The 21,756-nt window shown below is 42.9% G+C and overlaps 2 protein-coding genes and 1 non-coding gene across 12 annotated transcripts in view; 1 reads left to right on the top strand and 2 right to left on the bottom strand.

Moving 5' to 3' along the window:
- The window catches only part of INVS (inversin), a 154,882-nt gene extending 134,479 nt beyond the window's left edge, over positions 1-20,403 (top strand). For 5 of the 9 annotated variants that reach the window (XM_015068964.3, XM_015068967.3, XM_015068969.3 and 2 more), the window contains 4 exons: positions 3,775-4,492; positions 14,560-14,789; positions 15,524-15,598; positions 18,991-20,403. In XM_015068964.3, the coding sequence (XP_014924450.1) occupies positions 3,775-4,492; positions 14,560-14,789; positions 15,524-15,598; positions 18,991-19,142 (1,175 nt within the window). In that variant the 3' untranslated portion in view covers positions 19,143-20,403. Of the gene's footprint in view, positions 1-3,774; positions 4,493-13,278; positions 13,509-14,559; positions 14,790-15,420; positions 15,599-18,990 lie in introns of those variants that run through there. The other 4 variants (XM_015068971.3, XR_008291073.1, XM_053204876.1 and 1 more) reach the window with 4 other exon arrangements.
- Positions 6,017-6,123, bottom strand: LOC113593719 (U6 spliceosomal RNA). Its single transcript, XR_003414027.1, has one exon. It is a non-coding gene; the product is annotated as a U6 spliceosomal RNA (small nuclear RNA).
- Positions 20,404-21,241: 838 nt separating the features above from the next.
- The window catches only part of TEX10 (testis expressed 10), a 57,608-nt gene continuing 57,093 nt past the window's right edge, over positions 21,242-21,756 (bottom strand). For both annotated transcript variants that reach the window (XM_027039548.2, XM_053204878.1), the window contains one exon: positions 21,242-21,467. In XM_027039548.2, coding sequence (XP_026895349.1) covers positions 21,354-21,467 — 114 coding nt within the window. In that variant the 3' untranslated portion in view covers positions 21,242-21,353. The remainder of the gene's footprint in view (positions 21,468-21,756) is intronic.

Below are 21,756 nucleotides of genomic sequence, written 5' to 3'. Positions count from 1 at the left end.
TATCACATGAAGCCCACAAATTACATCAGACTTCATGCCTGGTGTAGGCTTTGACAAATGTATAATGTATCCACCATTAATTACAGTGTCATACAGAATAGTTTCACTGCCTGTGTTAGTCAGGATTCTCCAGAAAAACAGAACCAATAGGATATATATAAAAGAGGAGGTTTGTTATAGAAATTGGCTCGCTTGATTATGGAGGCTGAAAAGTCCCACGATCTGCTACCTCCAAACTGGAGAACCAGGAAAGCGGGCGGTATGATTCAGTGAATCTGAAAGCTTGAGAACCAGGGGAGCAGATGGTGTGAGGCCGAGTCCCCAGGCTTGAGAATCAAGGGGATGAGGGGGCTGATGGTAGAAGTCCTGATGCAAGTCTGAAAGCTGGAAAACCAGGAACTCCTGTGTCTAAGGGCAGGTGACGCTGTCCCAGCTCAAGCAAAGAGAGCAAATTTCCCCTTCCTCCAACTTCCTGTTCTGTTAAGGCCCTCGGTAGACTAGATGTTGCCCACCTGCATTGGTGGGGGCAATCTCCTTTACTCAGTCTGCAAATTCACATGCTAATTTCTTTTGGAGACACGCTCACAGACACATGCAGAAATAATGTTTTCCCAGCTGTCTGGATGTCCCTTATCCCAGTCAAGTTCACACACAGAATTAACTATCACACTGCCCTATGAATCCCCGGTGCTCTGCCTAAGTATCCTTCCCTCCCTTGAGCCCTTGGCAACCACTGATCCATTTACTATCTCCATAGTTTTGCCTGTTTCCAAAAGGTCATTTAGTTGGGATCACACAATAGGTAGTCTTTTCAGATTGGCTTCTTTTTCGCTTACTAATATGCACTAGTGATATTCGTGTAAGGGAAGTAATATTTCACTTGGGAATGTCCTCCCTGGCTTGATAGCTCATTCCTGTTTAGCACTTATTTCCTTTCCATTCATTTCTGTTAAGTGCTAAATAATATTCCATTGTCTGAATGTATCACAGTTTAACCATCTATTCAGCTACTGAAGTACATCTTGGTTGCTTCCAAGTTTTGTAAATTATGAATAAAGCTACCGTCAACATCCACGTGCAGGTTTTTTGGGTGGACATAAGTTTTAAATTCATTTGGGTAAATGACAGAGCACAATCACGTGATTGTATGGTAAGAATGGTTGTGTATGGAACCGCCACACTATTTCCAAAGTGGTTGCACCATTTTGCATTCCCACCAGCAATGAGTGAAGAGTTCCTGTTGTTCTACAGCCTCTTCAGCATTTGGTGTTTTCTGTGTTTTTGGGTTTTCAACCATTCTAATAGGTGTGTAGTGGCATCTACATTGTTAATTAATTGGGGCTTTTTTTGGTGTATGTGAACCATTATAATGGTTCTAAAAGTCAGAGCTGTACAAAAAGATATGAACAGAGAAGCGTTGCTCTCCCCCAGGCCCACTACCCAGTTCCCATTTCCCTCTTCTTTCTATCCCTTTCCTGACCCATCCCAGTTAGTACCCAATCTCTTCAGTTTCTGGTTTATCCTTTCTATATCAGATACAAAGGGGCGCCTGGGTGGCTCCGTTGGTTAAGCATCCGACTTCTGCTCAGATTATGATCTCAGGGCTCATGAGTTCGAGCCCCACATGGGGCTCTGTGCTCACAGCTCAGAGCCTGAAGCCTGCTTCGGATCCTGTGTCTCCCTCTCTTTCTGCCCCTCCTCCACTTGAGTTCTGTCTCTCTCTTTCTCTCAAAAATAAATATTTAAACATTTAAAAAAACACAAATGAGGAGATACAAGGATATTTTCTTATATCCCCTTTTGTCTTACATGAAGAGTAGCTAGTTTGGATACTTTTTTGCACTGCAAAATAGTTATTTGTAAGTCTGTTTCTGAAAACACATTATCTGGATACCCTGTGTGTCCATTTTTATTGTCTTGTCTTCTTATCTGCCTGCATATCTTTGATTGAGTGGTAGACATTTAATATAAAGAACTATAGAAATAACTTGAGACCTAAGATGATATTAATTCCTCCAGAAAGGATTTGCATTGGCTCCCAGCAGGCATTTAGGAGTGTGAACAATCCAAGATCACCTTAATCCGGTTTCCAGAATGAACAACCCAAGATCACCTTAACCCAGTCTCCAGAACTGAGATGATGCAAAGCTGCACTCAGTCGCTGCAAGTGTCAATTTACCACGCATTCCCCTTTTCTCCTAAAATAGAGCCCTGCAGCGTTCCAGTCCAAAAGAATGCTTCTTGCAAGGTTCTGGACTCCCAAGTGTTGTCCTCTAGACCTTGAGGAAATGATTCCCCTAGGAACATATGGCCCCAAATGCCTTGCTCATCTCTGTTGGTTACCTGCTTCTCCTGTGTCTTGGCCCCCTATTTTTCCTGACTTGTTAGCCTTTTGATGTCTTCAGACAGGTGGTTTGTAATATTTTGTTAGGCTTTTCTATTGTCCTCAGTGGTGAGTATGCCTCAATTCTGCCATTATAGAAGTTCCTGCATTCCTTTTTACATTGAGTCTAAAATGTTTCATTTTAGATGTTGTATTTATTGATTTTTCAAATAGGTGTGTTCTTTCCTCTTATTTTTAAATTCTTTTGTGTGTTTAATCAGTTTGTGTGTGTGTGTGTGCGCGCACTATTCTATTAGCTAAGTTCTTGCCAGTCTAATAATGCTATTGTGTCTGTTAACTCATTCATGGTAGATTGTTCCCTCATGCATTTTATAATTTCGGATTATGAAGTCATTTTCAGAAGGACCCCTCTGTGTGGCCTGAGTTGAGGGAATGCCATGTTAAAGCAATATTGTGTTTGCTTCTACAAAGCATCTTGCACCACCATCTTGGTTCTTATATGAATTTTTCCTATGGGTTAAGAATAAATGAAAATGAAACCACGTGAGGCAGAGAACTTGGGTTTTGAATTTTCAAAGGAGACTCTTTCCCCCATCCAGAACCCAGGCTAAGACAACCTTGCTTGTTGTATCCCAGTGCTGGCAGTTAGATTGTTTTTTTTTTTAATCTGGACTATCATTTCCCAAAGGATTTACCCCCTCAGGAGTCCTGGCTTCATGCAGGGTCATGGTTCTAGCTAACTATCTGCCTGCAAGCCCTCATTTTCTGTCCTTGTCAGGATGTGCACAGCCAGATATTTAATAAGACCAACTGTTGCCCACTCCACCGCTACTATCTGCCCAGACGGCTGCTGGATCAGCTCACACGCTTAACACCCAGATTTTCAGTTTTCTCTTTATTTTTGGCCTCCCAAGGATTTCCTTTATTTTCTTGAAGGCACTATGGTGCTTGTAAGAGAGTGTTTATTGTACTTTAGTCAGCATTTGTAGGTTCTTTTTTTATTTTTTTTAACGTTTATTTATTTTTGAGACAGAGAGAGACAAAGCATGAATGGGGAGGGGCAGAGAGAGAGGGAGACACAGAATCGGAAGCAGGCTCCAGGCTCCGAGCCGTCAGCCCAGAGCCCGACGTGGGGCTCAAACTCACAGACCGCGAGATCGTGACCTGAGCTGAAGTCGGACGCTCAACCGACTGAGCCACCCAGGCGCCCCAGCATTTGTAGGTTCTTGTAATGGGAAGGATTTCAGGTTATCTAACATTCCATTGCTAGAAATAGAAGTTGAACGGTTTTTTTCTGATTAGAGTCACTACTATCATGGTGAAGCTATCGGATGAGTGTGAGTATTTTATGTGAAAAAATGGGCAGAATTGCCCTACTATGTAAGTTTGGGACAATAAATATTCTTTCCTTTTTTCCTTATCTCCCCAAGAATCATCCAGAGAACACTCTAAAGGCCGATCTGCCTGTGTCCACTTCAGCCCCAGTAAAGGCAAGGATGGAAACAGGCATCCGGGAGTCTCCTCTGTTGAGAAGTCCAGAGGTGAGACAGTTGGTGAGCGGCGGTGTGACAAGGGGAAAGGCTTCTTGAAGCAGCCCTCCTGTATCAGGGCGGCTGGGCCTGATGAGGAAGGAGAGGACCCCGGTTGGGCAGCTGCAAGCCTTCCACAGCAGGATGGCCACCGGAAGCCCGGCAGGCGGCAGGACCCAGCACCCAAGGCCAGGTGTGCTTCCCAAAAAAGGCGCATTCAAGAGCTCAGAGGAGGAAGGGGCTCCCCGGCTGGTTCTAGCCGGCCTGGCAGTGCCAAGGGGGAGGTGGTCCACGCTGGGCAGCATCCTCTCCACCATCGGACACCAAGAAACAAAGTGACACAGGACAAGCTCACAGGAGGGATCTACTCAGATTTGCCACAGAGCACAGAGGTGTTGAGGTCGGGAGTCAGGAAGCTGGGAACATCTGCCCTGTCTGAGGACACCCAGCTATCCAAGGAGACTGATCCAGCACCTGGTCCCCTCTCTGGGCAGAGTGTCAATATTGACCTTCTCCCCGTAGAACTGCGGCTGCAGATAATCCAGAGAGAAAGGAGCAGGAAAGAGCTGTTTCGCAAGAAGAACAAGGCGGCTGCGGTCATCCAGCGGGCCTGGAGAAGGTAGGACGATGGGGGTGCCACGAGTCTCTGATTCTGTGGTTGTCCTGATGCTCCTAACATGACACGCCCTGTGCTCAAGTGGCATTTTCTAGTGAATTCCACGTGCTGGCACAAGGCCAATTTTACTGAACCCGCCCATAAAATTCACTCACGTGTAGGTCCTAGTTATTTACACTGGATGAGCTATTTGGAAGATGTTTTTGCCAAGAAAGGTAGGAAGCACCCAGGATAGCCTGGAGTCAAGGAAAAAAGCCTCAGTGTGTAACCAGGAAGCCTGAGTTTCGGGTTTCTGACAAGTTATCTGACCTCGGGCAAATCACGTGGCCTCCCTGACCCTCAGTTTCCTCACCTGTAAAATAGGATTTAGTAATCGCTGCACCCATCCTGTTTATACGGCAGGCTGCTGAGTGAGATAGTGTGCACTTCGTAATTTCTAAAGTACTACCCGTGGAAGATATTTTATTTTTCTTTTTATGTTTTTACTACCCACAAATTAGTCACACCCCAAGTACCTAAGCCAGGGTGCAGTTGAGGGGCTGAGTGTTAAACATATTGCAACAACCTGTGAGAGCACCTGCCAAGCTCGGAATGTTGGGTAGGTGCTAGGAGTAGTGGTGGAGGCTCCCTGAAATACGGAGACAGATCTCTCCAGGCAGGAATCTCGGGAGGACTGGAGGAGTCCTTTGCGACCAGTTTTTCACATATTTCATGTCTCCTCCATCTATCTGCAGGCCCCACTAGGGCCTAAATCTACATTAGGCCTTAGTAATGACCAGCGTCTGGGGGAGGGCTGGAGCCACTGCCCACAGCTGGGGGTCAGGTGGCCTCCATCGCCAGAAAGGAAGGTTGACGGGGGGAACAAAGCAAGCAAATCACTGCGAGCACAGGTGTGCCGCATGTCAACACCCTTGTCAGGAGATAAAAGGGCAGAGAGACCCTAACGTTGGCAGAGAAAGAGGAGAGAGCGGGAGAGGTTCTTGTGAGATCCAGGGAGAGGCCTCAGGGACTGTGGTGCCAAGGACTGCCTGGCCGGAAGCCGGGCGATCTGCTCCATGCTGGCACGGCCTTTGCTACAGTGGGTCCTCGTGTCCGTTCAAGCTGCTGGTCTTATAAAGTCACCTCCTGCCTGAACCCCTTTGCTCTCCCAGCCATCCCAGGAAGCCATCACGATAGGGATCAGTGTTCCCATTTTTCAGGCAAGCAAATGGTCTCAGGAAACATGACTTGTCCTGGTGATACAGATCAGGCACTTGAAGCTCGGACTCAAGGGCCTTTCCCATATGTTCTCAGTAAAGGCAGTGTTTGCAGTGGTCAAGATAACGGCAGCGGAGGCCGGCCTCACGCTCCTCACCTTAGAACAGGCTGGGGGAAAAGGGCTGCCTGGATGGTGCTCCCGCTCGTCAAGGTAATGTTGTTACAGGGGGATGTTTTATTACTGTCATTAATACTAGTACTTGGCATTATTAGGCACTTGTGCCAGATGCTGTTCTAAGTAGTTTTATGTGTGTTAACTGTTTGTTTTTTTTTAATATGGAACGCTTCATGAATTTGTGTGTCATCCTTGTGCAGGGGCCACGCTAATCTTCTCTGTGTCGTTCCTATTTTAGTATATGTGCTGCTGAAGCGAGCACTGTGTTAACGCATTTAATCCTTCCCAATAACCGTGTGAGGCACTGTTCTTATCCCCCATTTCACAGATGAGGAAACTGAAGCACAGAGAACTTAATCAACCCACCAAGGTTGCAGAGCTAATAAGTGCTGTACTGGCTTGAAGCAGAGATAGTCTGACTCTGAAGCCATAGATGGGGATGGTCCTTGCTCTCCCTCCTTGGGGAGTTCTGCCAGGATGTGCACTGGCTACCGTCCCAGAGGAACTTTTTAAGTATTTCAGCTGAAACTTGGGATCGAAACAAGCCAACAAGGTGTACCATATCAGGCCCCACAGCTGCTCCCTAGCTGAAATGCCTTCCAGTCAAGCTGTTTCTTTGACTCCTTTGAAGAGTCAGAAGCTGACAGGTCCTGTCCGTAACTGTGCATAGCAGCAAATGAGCCTTCAGTCATCCCCCCAGGAACAGTGGGCTCATAGTCTGTAGGCCCATCTGGGGAGGCAATTACACAGGTCCTCTGGCTGCACCATTGTACAATTCTGAGATGGGACTTTGACTCCCAAAGGGATTGTGGGATGCTGCGCATTGTGGGAAGTCGCATGTCTGGTGACAGTAGAAACAGTCCCATTGATTCTGTTATACAGCCTGTGCATCTTCTGTTTTAAGTACGGGAGCTCACAGCATTGTCCTGGAGCAGGGTATGGTGTCTGACACGAAACCTATGGAGCAACGAGGGGTGGGGTAGAGCACAGGGCTTGGCACACGCGTGCTCCACAAATGCAGACTATCGTAGGAGACATGTTGAGGACGGAGACGGGCAGACTGGGAAACGGGCAGGGGTAGGGCGAGCAGCATGAACCTTGGGCCCTGAGGCGGTGAGTGAGGCTTAGTCTTAACGTGTGAATCTTATTACCAATCAAGACTTTATTTTCAATGTTGAAACTGGATACTGGATGACCTAAGTGAGGCTGGAGAGTTGCTGTGGCTGAGAGCAGTTGTTGTGTTAAACACTTCCGTCTTCATCTAAACATTTGTAAACTACCTTCCTATCAGCTCTTCTCTAGCATGTTGTGAGGTCAGTAAGCAAGGCCGGGCTGGACCATAAGGAGAGCCGTGAACCCTGGGCTGATAGGTATGACTGGGCATCTTAGGACTCTCAACAAACCAGAAGTGCTATTTTCCTTGAAAATAGAAGAACAGAGGCTGTTACTCTAACCCCTGGCACCATCCTATCATCTGGACAGAGACTCAAAAGTCTGCATGCCGCTATCAATTAGGTGGAAACTGTACACGGTGAAAGCCAACACCTGGGCTTCCCAGTGAGTTTTCTGCCTACAAACCAAAGCCGAACTATGGAGCAGTATTGCCCCGTTATCTCCAGCTTTTCTCCATAGTTGGCTTTTTGGAAGTGTGATCTATAGTCTAGTAGAGAGGTGCCTGGTTTGGCATGCTACAGGAAAAAGAAGAGTCGTGCAGTTTGAGTGAAATCGGCCTTTAGGGCAAGAGAGAAGTACCTAGTACCTGCGCCTAGTACCACAAAGACTTCTCAGCAGACTTCAGGAAGACGTCATTTTCCATTTGGTGTATGGTAAAATCAGGCATGGGGCCTGTTGCTTTCTGCAGCACCTTATAAGCTCACTAGTAACTCATCAGCTACCAACCTGATAATGAACAGTGATGCAGGTTTCCTTGAGAGGCTCCAAAACAGCTGTGTTCAGTAAGTTTTAGAGTGCATGTGGGATAGACCCCATCAACCCAATGTTAGATGTAAAGACAGCCATCATCCCCATGTCCCATACCTTTCTCCCACTCCAGGCCCCACCCTGCAACAGAATGAACCTAGTAAAATACAGCTCTTACTTTTGCCATCCTTTTTAAAACCCTTTGCCGATGCCCACTAAGTACATAGTACAGATCAAAGTCCTTAGCAGTATTTGGCTGTTAGACCAGACAGCACCGAGTTTGAATGTTGGTCTCTCCTGGCTCTAGCTGTGAGACCTTCTGCAAGTTACTCAGCCTCTTTCCCCACCAGTTTCATTGAGCTGTAACTGACCTACAGCCTTGTATAAGGTGTACAGCATAATGACTTGGCTTACATATATGATTCATATGAAAAGATTACCACAATAAGTTTAGTTAACATCCATTATCTCAGGGAGATACTTAAATTGTTTTTTTTTTCCCCTTGTGATGAGAACTTTTAGGATTTACTCTCATCAACTTTCATATAGACCATAAAGCAGTGTTAACTATAGTTATCATGTTGTCCATTATATCCCCAGCACTTATTTATCTCATAACTGTAAGTGTGTATCTTTTGGATCATCTACACCCAGTTCCTCCTTCCCTCACCCCTTGCCTCTGGTAACCACAAATTTGATCTTTTAAGATTACACGTAAGAGTAAAACCATACAGTATTTCTTTCTGACTTCACTTAGCATAATGCCCTCAAGGGCCATCCGTGTTGCCACAAATGGCAGCATTTCCTTCTTTTTATGGCTGAATAATATTCTACTGTATATATACACCACCATTTCTTTATTGATTCACCCATGGGTGGACACTTCCATGTCTTGCCTATTGTAAATAATGCTAATGTGAACATGGAGATGCAGGTATCTCAACAGTTTTTCATCTCCTTCTATATAAATCCCCAGAAGTGGAATTGATGCATCATATGGTAGCTCTATTTTTAACTCTTTGAGGGAAATCCATACTGCTTTCCATAGTGGCCAAACCAATTTACTGTCCCATCAGCAGTGCACAAGACTTCCATTTTCTGCACACCCTCACCAACATTTGTTACCTCTTGTCTTTTGATAATTGCCATCCTAACAGACATGATGTGGTATATCATTGTGATTTTGATTTGTATTTCCCCTATTATTAATGATGTTGAGCACCTTCTTGTGTACCTGTTGTCCATTCATGTATCTTCTTTGGAAAAATGTCTATTCAGGTCCTTTGCCCATTTTTATCAATGGATTATTTGGGGTTTTTTGCTATTTAGTTGTAGGAGTTCCTTATATATTTTAGATAATAACCTCTTATCAGATACATGAGTTGTAAATATTTTTCCTCTTCCATAGTTGTCTTTTAATTTTGTTATTTTGCTGTGCTGAATCTTTTTACTTTGTAGCCCCACTTGTTTGTTTGTGCTTTCAGTGTCCTATCCAAAACAAACAAACAAACAAAAACAAAACAAATCTGGCAATGTATCTGTCAAGGAGCTTTTTTCCTGGGTTTTCTTTTAGGAATTTCTGGTCTTAAATTTAAGGCTTTTTAATCCATATCAAGTCTATTTTTGTGAGTGGTGTAAGATAGGGATCTAGTTTCATTCTTTTACGTGTGAATATCCAGTTTTTCTAGCACCATCTATAAAACAAATGGTCTTTCCTCCATGGAGTGTGCTTGGCTCCCTTGTCAAATATAATTGACCATATACACACGGGTTTATTTCTGGGATTTTAGTTCTCTTCCATTGGTCTATGCATCTGTTTTTATGCTGGTACCATACTGTTTTGATTACTATGAGTTTATAATAAAGCTTGAAATCAGGAAGTATGATACTTCTCTCTTTGTTCTCCTTTCTCAGGATTGCTTTGGCTATTTGGGTACTTTTATGGTTCCATATAAATTTTATAATTGTTTTTCCTACCTCTATAAAAAATGCCACTGCAATCTTAATAGGGATTTCACTGAATCTATAGATGACTTTGGGTACTATGGATGTTATAATATTCCTGCAATCCGAGAAGACAATTTATTTCATCAGTGTTTTGTAGTTTTCAGTAGAGATCTTTCACTTCTTCAGTTGAATTTATTCCTATCTTACTGTTTTTGGTGCTGTTGTAAATGGGGGTCATTTTATTAGTTTTGCAGATAATTTTTTAGTGTATGGAAATGTTACTTATTTTTGTATGTTAACTTTGTATCCTACAACTCTTCTGAATTTGTTCATTAGCTCTAACACTTTCTGGAGTCCTGAAGTTTTTCTATATGTAAAATCATCTGCAAATAGAGACAGAGTCACTTCTTCCTTTCTTTATGTGATGCCTTTTATTTCTTTTTCTTGCCTGACTGCTCTAGCTAGGACTTCCAGTACTGTGTTGAATAGGAGTTGTGAGTGGGCACCCTGGTCTTGTTCCTATTCTCAGAGGAAAAGTTCTCAACTTTTCACCACTGATGTTAACTGTGGACTTGTCATGTTGCCGTTATTATGTAGAGGTACATTTCTTATATACCTAATTTGTTAAATTTTTACCATGAACAGATGTCAAATTTTGTAAAAATGCTTTTTCTGCTTCTATTGTGATAATCGTATGATTTTATTAACGTGATGTAGAACATTGACTATATATTTTCTGTTTCTTCTTGATTCAGTCTTACAGGTTTCTAGTAACTTCCATTACTTCTAGGTTGTCCAGTTTGTCATATAGCATCTTATGGTTGTTCCAGTTCATAGTAGTATCTTATGGTCCTTTGCCTTTCTATTGGGGATCAGTTGTAATGTCTCTTTTTAATCATAATTTTGATTTGGATCATCTCTCTTTTTGCCTTGGTTAGTCTAGCTAAAGTTTTGTCAATTTTGTTTCTTTTCAAAGAACCAAGTCTTAGTTTTGTTAATCTTCTGTTGTTTTCCTGCTCTTATTTCTGCTCTAATCTTTATTATTTCCTTCCTTCTGCTAACTTTGGACTTAGTTTGTTCTTTTCCTACTTTCTTAAAGAGTAGGTTATCAGATCTTTCTTGATTCTTAATTTAGGCATTTATTACTCTGAACTTCCCTCTTAAAACTGTTGTTGCTGCATTCTGTAAGTTTTGGTGTGTTGTATTTCATTTTGGTCTCAAGATACTTTGTTTTCCTTTTATTCATTCTTTGATCCATTGGTTGCTCAGGAAAAATGTTAACTTCCATTTATTTGTGAATTTCCCAGTTTTCCTAGAATTGATTTCTAGTTTCATGCCATTGTAGTTATGGTTACTTTTATTACCTTTTTTAACGTTTTTTTAAGTTTATTTTGAGAGAGGTTGAGAGATCACAAGCGGGGGAGGGTCAGAGAGAGGGAGAAAGAGAATCCCAAGGAGGATCCATGTTGTTAGCACAGAGCTGGATGCAGGCCTCTATCTCACAAACCATGAGATCATAACCTGAGCTGAAATCAAGAGTCAGACACTTAACCGACTAAGCCACCCAGGTGCCCCTGAAGTTTTTAAACTTTTAAAAGTACATAATGCACAACCATTATCATATTACAAATTCTAATTTTGACTATATGTTTACTATTACCAGTGAGTTTTAGGCTACCTTAAGTATTTATGATGTTAACTAGCATCCTTTTACTTTCAAAGAATTCCCGTTAGCATTTCTTACAAGGAAGGTCTAGTAAGATTATGAGCTACTTCGGTTTTAGTTTGTTTTTTCTCTCTTTCATTTCTAAAGGACAGTTTTGCCAACTATAGAATTCTTGACAGTTTTTTCCTTTAATATTTTGAATATATCATCCTATTCTCTCCTGGCCTGAAAATTTTTTGTTGAGAAGTGCATTCATAGTTATATATAATTTTTCTTTTGCTTATTTCAACATTAGACTCATGACAATATAGTGTGTCTCAATATAGTGTGTCTCAGCTTCATGGATCTCAATGTCCATTTCTCTCTCCAAGTTTGAGAAACTTTCAGCTATTACTGCCCTAAATATATTTTCTGTCCCATTCTTTTTCTCTTCTCAAATTCCCATAATGCAATTCATTTTAGCATGTCCTATATAAGTCCCATATACCTTCTTCACTTTTTCATTCTTTTCTCCTTCGCTCCTCTGACTACATAATTTTAAATGCCCTGTTTTCTAGGTCACAGATTCTTTCTTCTACATGGTCGAGTCTGATTTTCAAGTTCTCTATTGAATTCTTCAGTTCAGACGTTGTATTTTTCAGCTCTAGGATTTCTTTTTCTGCACCACCCCCCCACTTTTCTTTGTTGAATTTTTGTTCATGCATTATTTTGCTAATTTTATTTAGTTGTCTGTGCATTCTTGTAATTCACTAAACTTTTTTTAAAGAATTCTGAATTGTTTGTAGAACAGTTTACAGATCTCCATGTCCTTTTTTTTAAAATTTTAATGTTGTCTTTTTGAGAGAGAGCACACGTGCGTGCACAGGTGGGGGAGGGGCAGAGTGGGAGGGAGACACAGAATATGAAGCAGGCTCCAGGCTCTGCACTGTCGGCACACAGCCTGGTATGCGGCTCGAACTCACGAACCACGAGATCATGACCTAAGCCAAAGTCAGATGTTTAACCAAGTGAGCCACCCAGGTGCCCCTCGCAGATCTCTATTTTAGAGTCAGTTACCAGAACTTTATTAGTTTCCTTTGGCATGGTCATGTCTACCTGATTCTTTTGTGATTCCTAATTTCTGATGCTGCTATCTCAACATTTGAAGAAGTGGTCTACTCTTCCATACTTCATAGGTTTGCTTTAACCCAGAGTTCTTCACCAGGCAGCTCAGTTTGGGTTTCTGGACATGTCTACTAGTAACATTCTTGGGCAGATGAAGGTTGCTTTTAAGGCCGTCTGTTTTTGGGCAGGGCAAGCTCTGAGGTTGGGGTGGGGCAAGGGGTGGGGTGTGCTGCTAGCTGGGAATAGTTGAATAGGACTGCTGAGTTGGTTCTCTGCCCAAGCAAGGCTTTAGGATGGGCTCTGCAGGTGCCTGGGTTTTCTAGTCAGGCTTACTAGTAGGTGGGGCTATGAAGTCACTTCCCTGAACTGACAGAGCAGCAGGACAGGCCATAGGGCCTGCACAGGTTGTTTGGGGACTCAAGTCAGACAAGATTGTGCATGGAGTTTCCTGGCCAGGTGGGGCCACCAGTTTTGCAGTGCGGACAGGGATAGTACCAGGTTGTGCTTTCTCTTCAAGTGCCACTATAACAAGGTCTTTATGGGCTACACAGCTTCCTGTGTGATCTGGCTAGGCTTCCTGGTCAGATGGGCTGAAGGCTCTATTCAGCAATGGCTAGGGCTATGAATCACTTTCCTTGTTCATGGAGAGCATGAGAACCAGCTCCAAGGCCTAAAGTTTTGTGGCTGACTCAAGCTGACCTGCACCCCAAGGTCCCTGGCTATACAGGGCCATGGTTTTTGCTTTGCAGATAACCAGCTCTACCTGCTATACCTCTCCAGGTGGTCTGTCCAGGCTTTGGTCAGGCAGGGCCAGGAGCAACACTCATGTGTGGGCCAGGTTATGCCTCAGCTCCCCTGCCTGAGTTGAAGCAGACCAGACTTCCAGCAGTGACAAGGCTCTTTAAGAACCACTCAGGCATCCTGCTGAGTTCCCTGGTCAGACCGCACCTCTGTTTTGGCTCTGCAGATGAGCAAAATTAAAGATTGGGACTACTACTTGGACACTGCAGGTAGGAACTTGGTCTGCAAAGACCCACATACTGGTTGTTGCAAGCCCCTACCTTCCCCATCACAGACTCCCAGTGGCCAAGTCCCACAGATTCCCTGGCAATCCCCATGGGATGAGACCAGAGTGGGGGCTCCCAAGAAGTGACCTACAATGCTGGGGGTGCTGGATTCCACCCTGGGTTCCTTTTTCCTATTTGAGGAACCATAGGCTAAAGTCATTTTGGTGTGGTTGTTACACCAGCCTGATGGAGGAGCAGTGCAGTCTGCATGTAGCTGTTCCTCATATCCCATTGTAGTCTGTCTTGGCCCCTGTGGTGCATGGGGCTGCAGCCTCTCTCCCATGTTCTAGGACTTTCTCAGTGGTGTCTTATCCGTGAATAGTTGTTAGTTGTTGTTTTGGTAAAGGGAATAAGGAACAACCTATGTTGTCATCCTGGTGTGATATGCCATCTACTCAGCCCTGTCTACTTGATGGATTTTCACCTTAATCGTGAGGAATGTGCCTGACATGTAACAGGCTCTGAACAAATGTTGGCTCCTTCCAGTGTAGCCTAGCCTTCCATCCTTTTTCCCAAAATACACAATGCTTCGTACACCTCTCATTACTTTCCTGGCACAAATTTCCGTATCTCCACTTAGGCCATTTCTGCCTAGAGTACCCTTCTCTGCCCAGTAAGCTCCTATGCACCCTTTAAAGCCCAGCACAAGTATCAGCCTTATAAAGCCTTACCAGACCACCAGGAATTATCAGTCTCACATGATCTCATGCAATCTAGCTCCTCGTTTTACATAGTACTTCTCATTTATTTACACATTAGCCCAACCCACCCTGAGGGCAGATTCATCTGATTCCTAGTTCAGGAACTGTTTGATTTAAAAAAATAATGATTTTTTTTTCAACATTAAACCTACTGCCACTGTAAATTAGGAATGGGAGCTTAAATGAATCTCCCAGTTCAGCAAACTATACCTATAGCTTCTAGGAACCCTAAGGAAACTTTCTTTTCTCAGTACTGTGATCTTAAAGTCTCTCCTCTCTTCTGACCTCACCAGCTACCAGCTTAGGAAGCACCTGTCCCACCTTCTGCACATGAAGCAGCTTGGAACCAGAGATGTGGACAGATGGAACCGAGAGTGCCTGGCATTGCTGCTCCAAGTTTGGAGGAAAGAACTGGAACTCACCCCCCCAAAGACCACTGCAGTAAGCAGGACCACGAAGAGTCCATCCAAGGGCAGCTCAGGCACAAAGTCCACCAGACACTTGGTACTCAAGCAAATCTACGGTAAATGTCCTTCTGGGCACGTTGTAGTTGACAACAAGCACCCCCAGAGTGTTGCATCAGAATCTGAAATGGGATTTAATTACACTGGGCAAACCTCCATTCAGATAGGAACTTTACTTCCAAGAACCAAGAGAATTTTCAACACACATTTAATGCCTCCCCTCCAGCAATTCTAGCTCAGAACTGGTTTGATGATGCATTCTGGCATCTCAATCAAGAGGTCTTCTGCTGGCCTTCATTACCCTTTAAACCCCTCCAGACCACTGCTTGGGTCCTCCCCTTATATTACCCATTTGGAGGGCTCCAGAAGCAGGAACACCTTGCCTGCCTCACTTTGACCTTCCTTATGCTAAAATAGTACAGGGCTGCCCATCTGTGGGAATGCCCCAGACCCACGCACAATAGTAAATACTTGCTCAGCAGATGAATTGCTTTAAATTGGAACATTTTCAGCTCTGGAAAGAACCCATTCAAATAAACTCAGCAGAGAAGAGGCCTAGATAGCTCCCCAAAAGAAAAAAGTTGAGCCAAGGCACTTGAGAAATAGATCTGCAGCCCAGGCAGCAAAATCTCAGGACTTTGCTCTGGGCCTACATGGTATTTCCACACCATACCTAATTTCTCTTGGCAGATATCAACAAGCTCAAGCCTTTACCTCAAAAAGGAACTTAGAACTTGGTGAGGCCACAGCTAACCTTGGTCAGAGAGGAATAGTCACTGTTGGTTGATTTCAGGTTGTTCTCAAGAAGGGAAAGTTCCTCATCCCACAAGATCTTCCAAAGCCCATCCTGTGCTGCGTCTCAATTCAGGTAAGGTAGCCACTGCACTGGCAAAGCAGATTGGGAAGACAATGTGGGGAAGCATTTGCCTTTTTTGTTTCATCCTCAAAGATGGAAGACATGAGGACAGAGATTGCTAGGGATTTCCAATGGTCATTTCCTTTGAGGTGTACATGTTTTTCATTCCCCTTTCGTGGAATTATTACTGCAATCAACATGCCTCCCTAACAGGCAAGTTATTTTCACAACCACAAGTTATTGTTAACATTACCTCCAGTAGAGACAATAAAAGGTACTTTTACATACTTGTTCACATGAAGGGGGGAAAATGAAAATACTGTCATTCTTCAAAGTAATACCTTGGGAATTCTTGTTCTGTATTGATTTCACATTAAGATTCTTCATCTCCTTCCCAAACTTGAGAGGTTCCTTAACCACAAATTCTGGCCTTTGCCTTTCACGGCCCATGAAGGGGACATGTAATATTTAATAACACGTCCTGCTCAGGCTTCACCGTGCACAAATTCACTCATGCTCAGGGAACTTTCTTTTCAGCCTCAAGACAAGAGTATTTTACTCTGGGCCCCCTTCATTCACACCAGCATTAAATCTGGGTGATAAGTTCAGTGCTGTCAGCAGTTAATGCCAGATCCAGTGTTGTTCATGGGTGGCTATGGCAACATGCTCCCCCCACCCCACCCTTGCTGATCCAGTCATCCTGCAGGAATAGAGTGCAGCTGGAAGGTGAACAATGACTGTCAGCGTGAACTTTAACATTCATTTAGTTTCTGATTGGGTGGGGGGGGGGGGAGAACCTGGAGGTAGGGGACAGTGTAATTACTGCCCAATCTTTAATATGGGTTGGGCAACTCATGTAATATAGGCAGGCTGATCAGGGAGTAGCGGATAGGGTAGTTACAACTGTGGGCCTTGATTCCTTTGAAACTTTCCATGTTTAAAAAAAAAAAAGCTTTTGTTCTACTTGAATGAATTGAAAATTAGTTTCAAAAACAATGGTCAGACAGAACTACCAGAAAAGTAGCATTTAAATAAAACATTTTTTTTACTTAGTCCTGGATTTTTCTCTTGAGACCATCAGAAATCATAAAAATGAGGTGTTTAGAAACACAAGGTTTTTAGTCAAAGGGTTCACAGTTAAGGGACGAATAAACAAACTCAAATATACTTAGTGGTTTTTTGGGATTTCACATGAACAAGTAGCTTGTTTGTCCTACACATGTAATTCTAAGTGGCTGGAAAACAGACAAGGTCTTAAGAGAATCTTTTCCTAACCCTAAATGGGGGAACACAAGGTTTTGTTAAGTCTACACATGTACATTAAGGCACTATCCAGTGAGCTGATTATCAGAGCTGCTAATTAGTGTAGCTGGAGCCCGTATATGTTTCATACAGAAAGCATCTATAAATAGTTTCCATGGAAATGGGCATCTGTGATTCCACATTGCAGAAATTTCTGTGTCAGTTGTGCCCAACTGAACCAAAAAGAGAACATTAATTTTGGTCTTCTCCATGAATAAAAATGTTAGTTCATTTTTTTGCTTTGAGAATTCCATGGGGTTAAGGATCTTCTGATTTGCTCACTGTCCTATTCACTTTTAGGAAATTATTTGGCACACAGTAGGTGCTCAAATACTTAAGCAAGGATTGTTCCTCCCAACTTCCAGCATAGGAGAGGCTTTAGTAGTGCCTTTACCTCTTTAAAGAGGAAGCAGAAAGTGAGCTGGATATAGCAAAGTATATAGCCTGGCCTGTGTTTCTCTACATGCATTTGGGAGACTCCACAATCCCTGTTTTCTCTAGTCCTTCAACAGCAACCCCCGTATACCACCCACAAAATAGCAGCATAGTATTGGTCAGAGAGCATATACATAGAACTTATATATGTATATAAATATATAACCTCCAGGGTGCACCTGGGTGGCTCAGTCAGTTAAACATCTGACTCTGGATTTTGGCTCAGGTCATGATCTCATGGTAGTGAGATCAAGCCCTGTGTTAAGCTCTGTGATGAGCATGGAAGCCTGCTTGAGATTCATTCATTCTCTACCCCCACCCCCCCCCCAACCACTCTCTTCTGCCTCTCTCCCTTGCTTGGGCTCACACTCCTAAATTTGGGAGCCCTTCTTTTTAAATATAAAAGAACTACCTTTAAAAAGCCCATTCCAATGAATGGAATAACCATGGCTCAAGTGATTACTACTAATGATAACCCCTTTGTATGAATGCAGAATATTCCTGCCCATCTACAGATGGGTATACAGATAACTCAAGACTTGATACAGTAAAGGCAGCCAAAACAGAATTCAGTATCAGTTCACTTTAAATAACCATAATAAAACCAGGAGAGAAAAAGTAAGACATGTTTGTAACTTTCTGAAACTACTCACCTTTCATGTTTGCTCCTTTGCTCCACAGAGAGAGGAAAAACAGAACAATTTGGCCTCAGCAAGAGGGTTGAATACATCACTGTTTTCCAACTGTGACATCTTAAAAGTTTTCATCCTATAAGTAACTTCAAAGTCATAAAAAGGCCTAAAAATACCCATTTCAAGGTTGATATGCCTATCAGTCTGTCATCCTTGAAGATAGTAAATTTTCAAATGAAATGGCTTTCTAGAATGTACTATATAGCCTAGTGCATGGTACATGGCAAGTTGAGAAATACATGTGTGTATGTGTTTGTGTTATATATGACCTACATAAAGAAAGCTATACCAGTTATTCTAGACAGACTGAAGACCTAGGTCCCAGTCCCAGCTCAAGTACCTGGCCTCTCCCAGTCAAGGTTCTTCAAGAGCTGTCAGGTATCAGGGCACCTGGGTGGAAGTGTCCAACTTCGGCTCAGGTCACTGCCTCATGGTTCATGAGTCCAAGCTCTGAGTCAGTCTCTGCACTGGTAGTGCAGAGCCTGCTTGGGATTCTCTCTCTGCACCTTCCCCACTTGTGCTTTCGCTCTCAATCTTTAAAAATGTCCTATATATGGGGCGCCTGGGTGGCGCAGTTGGTTAAGCGTCCGACTTCAGCCAGGTCACGATCTCGTGGTCCGTGAGTTCGAGCCCCGCGTTGGGCTCTGGGCTGATGGCTCGGAGCCTGGAGCCTGTTTCCGATTCTGTGTCTCCCTCTCTCCCTGCCCCTCCCCGGTTCATGCTCTGTCTCTCTCTGTCCCAAAAATAAATAAACGTTGAAAAAAAAATTTAAAAAATTAAAAAAAATTTAAAAATGTCCTATATCTTGGAGGATGATGTAAAATGCAAGGTTGGTAAGTCACCTGTCTCTACAACAAACTGGCTGTCACCTTCCTAGCTCCCTGGATAGTCCATATCTAAACCCTTTACCTCACCAGCAATGAACTTTTCAGTATTAAAAATAACAAATATCTCTCTGGTATTTGCTTTTAACAGTGAGCAACTTGCAGTGTATACACCTCCTTGAGAATAGTGGAAGATCAAAGAATTTTTCTTATAACCTGCAATCAGCTACTCAATCAAAAACCAAAACAAAGCTTCGACCACGTGTGGAGGAAGACCGTGTCCGGGGGAACTGGACTAGCTAGTGCAGAGTTCTAATTCTCTGCTGATTAACTTTTCCATCTTGAGAAAAGTTTAATATTCATGCCTCAAGCCTTATTAGCCTGAAAACATGGTAACAACTGAATGACAATGTCAGGATGTTTTCTTTCTGCTCTTATACAGCACTGTTAGCCTGTGCTACAACCACCACAGTAGACTATACCCGTGCAAAACTTCCTAGCTGTCTGCCCTCCCTTCAGTCAGTACAGCTATAAAGTAGAACACATAATTAACAGTAACGTCTAAGCCAAACTAAGAACATGAGCACTAACATGAGATTTCTGCCAGCCAGCTGATGCAAGCCTGGTTTTTTGGCTCCAGGGAAGAACCTACATGAGAGGGGGAAGAGCCTGTCCTATAGCAGCCATTTTTATCAGTTGGACCAGACCATTCATGCATAACCTACCAATTCACTTGTATTTTCTGCCTGACCTATAGGTGAGCAAGCTTGTCAAAATGCCATTCCTATTGGCAGGGAAAACTGCTAAACCTACATACATTCAAGCTAGAAGAACACCTGGCATAAATTTCAGTGGTTATAGGCTTTTTCACATTTTTAAAAAAGTCTTATTTATATTTGGGGTGCCTGGGTGGCTCAGTCGATTAAGCATCCAACTTCAGCTCAGGTCATGAACTCATGGTTCATGGGTTCGAGCCCCCTGTTCTGACAGCTCAGAGCCTGGAGCCTGCTTTGAATTCTGTGTCTCCCTCTCTTTGTTCCTCCCCTTTGGATTCTCTCTCTTCTCAAAAATAAAAAAAAAATTGTTTTTGAGAGAGAGCGTAAGCAAGGAAAGGGGTGGGAGTGGAGTGGGAGGAAGGGACAGAGGATTGGAAGCAGGCTCTGCGCAGACAGCAAGCTTGATTCGGGGCTCAACCTCACAAGCTCCAAGATCATGACCTTAGCCGAAGTCGGATACTCAACCAACTGAGCCACCCAAGTGCCCCAGTTTTTTCACATTTTTAAGAGCAAAGCTACCATAGGAATGTAGACAGAAGGCATAAACAGTGGCATGTTAGGCCCAAATATTTGTAGCAGGAGCATTTCCATTTTCTTAAGATTATTGCCACCCGTCCTGACAGGTAGAGATAAGCAGCAATAAAGTGTTAGTTACCTTGATTTTTGTTACAATTTGCTAATTATTTCGTAATTATGAAAATAGTTAATCCTTGAACAACCAGGTTTGTGTGGGTCCTCTTAACATGGATTTTTTTCCAATAAATTAGTATATAGTATCAATAAATATAGCCATGGTACACTGCAAATGTGTTCTTTTCTCTAGCTTGCTTTATTATAAGAATTACGTACATAATACGTATACAAAACAGGTGTAGAGGTGCCTGGGTGGCTCAGTTGGTTAAGCGTCTGAGTCTTGACTTCAGCTTAGGTCATGATCTCCCAGTCATGAGATTGAGCCTCGTGTTGGGCTCCACGCTGAGCGTGGAGCATGCTTAGAAGATTCTCTCTCTCCCTCTTCCCTTTCCCCGCTCTCACTCAGAAAAAAAATGTGTAAATTGATTATCAGTAAGGCCTCTGGTCAACAGTAGGCTATTAGTAGTAAAATTTGGGGGTAGTCAAATGTTATACATGGATTTTTTTGACTGGGGGTGTGGGTGTCAGCATAAATCACTATATATGGCTTACAATTTTAAAAGAATTGTAATGGTCATTAGTAGAAAGTAATTTTGAAAGAAGAATTATCTAAATCAAACCAAGTACCATTTGAGGAAAACCTCAAACAACCGTAGTACTATCTTGAAATCTTGCTCCTGCAGAAGGAGCTAGAAAACCTCTGTAAATAACAGAACTCCACAGTGAGGAGCTGAATATCATGATGGATAAAGGCAACCATTCCCAAATAAAAAATTGGTGTCTGTTGCTGTCTGAATGAACTAGAACTGAGACCACAAAGATTCGTTCTTGGTAAATAACAGAAGGTACTGTATCATTCCATATTTTGTAAATATTTAGTTTCTATGAAATGCAAAATACTCTACCCACCTGTGACCAAGTATAATGTCCTGGTCCAAGAAGCCAGCCTGTGTTATTTTCCTACCTTAGTGCAAAGGAAGGTTCATAAACAACTTCTTTAAAAGTTCAGCTTTAATGACAAACATTACATCAGTTTCTCTTCAAAATTAGATAGACGTGAATAAACAATTTCAAACAGGAGGTACCATGGTGCCTCTTACTGTACTCAATACACTGTACTCAATGCAGTGGGCCCCTGGGGATGCCCAGTGATATACACATTGAAGCAATAATGTAAGTCTGTGAGCCACTGTTCTTGAATACTTCCAGTCTTCATTGTCTGCAGAGAAAAACAAAAGTAATTTGAGAATTATATCAAAGTTGTTATGCTACCTGACAGTATTTTTCACACCCAAACGAGATCTCAGAACCACCGCAATCCTATCTCCTCCATTTATCAATCACCACAGGATATTTGTTAATTGGGCATTACCACAGGTAGTGAAAATTCCCGGGTACAACCTCAAGTACAAGTGCTACCAGTTTCTCGTTTCATCTGTTCCTTCTCAAATATTGCCAGGAACTAATGACATTTCACCATCAACCATCTCCACACTCTGGACTTCCCT

This window comes from Acinonyx jubatus, chromosome D4 (assembly GCF_027475565.1).
Source record: "Acinonyx jubatus isolate Ajub_Pintada_27869175 chromosome D4, VMU_Ajub_asm_v1.0, whole genome shotgun sequence".
NCBI classification, from domain to species: domain Eukaryota; kingdom Metazoa; phylum Chordata; class Mammalia; order Carnivora; family Felidae; genus Acinonyx; species Acinonyx jubatus.
This window is presented reverse-complemented; position numbering and strand designations above follow the sequence as displayed.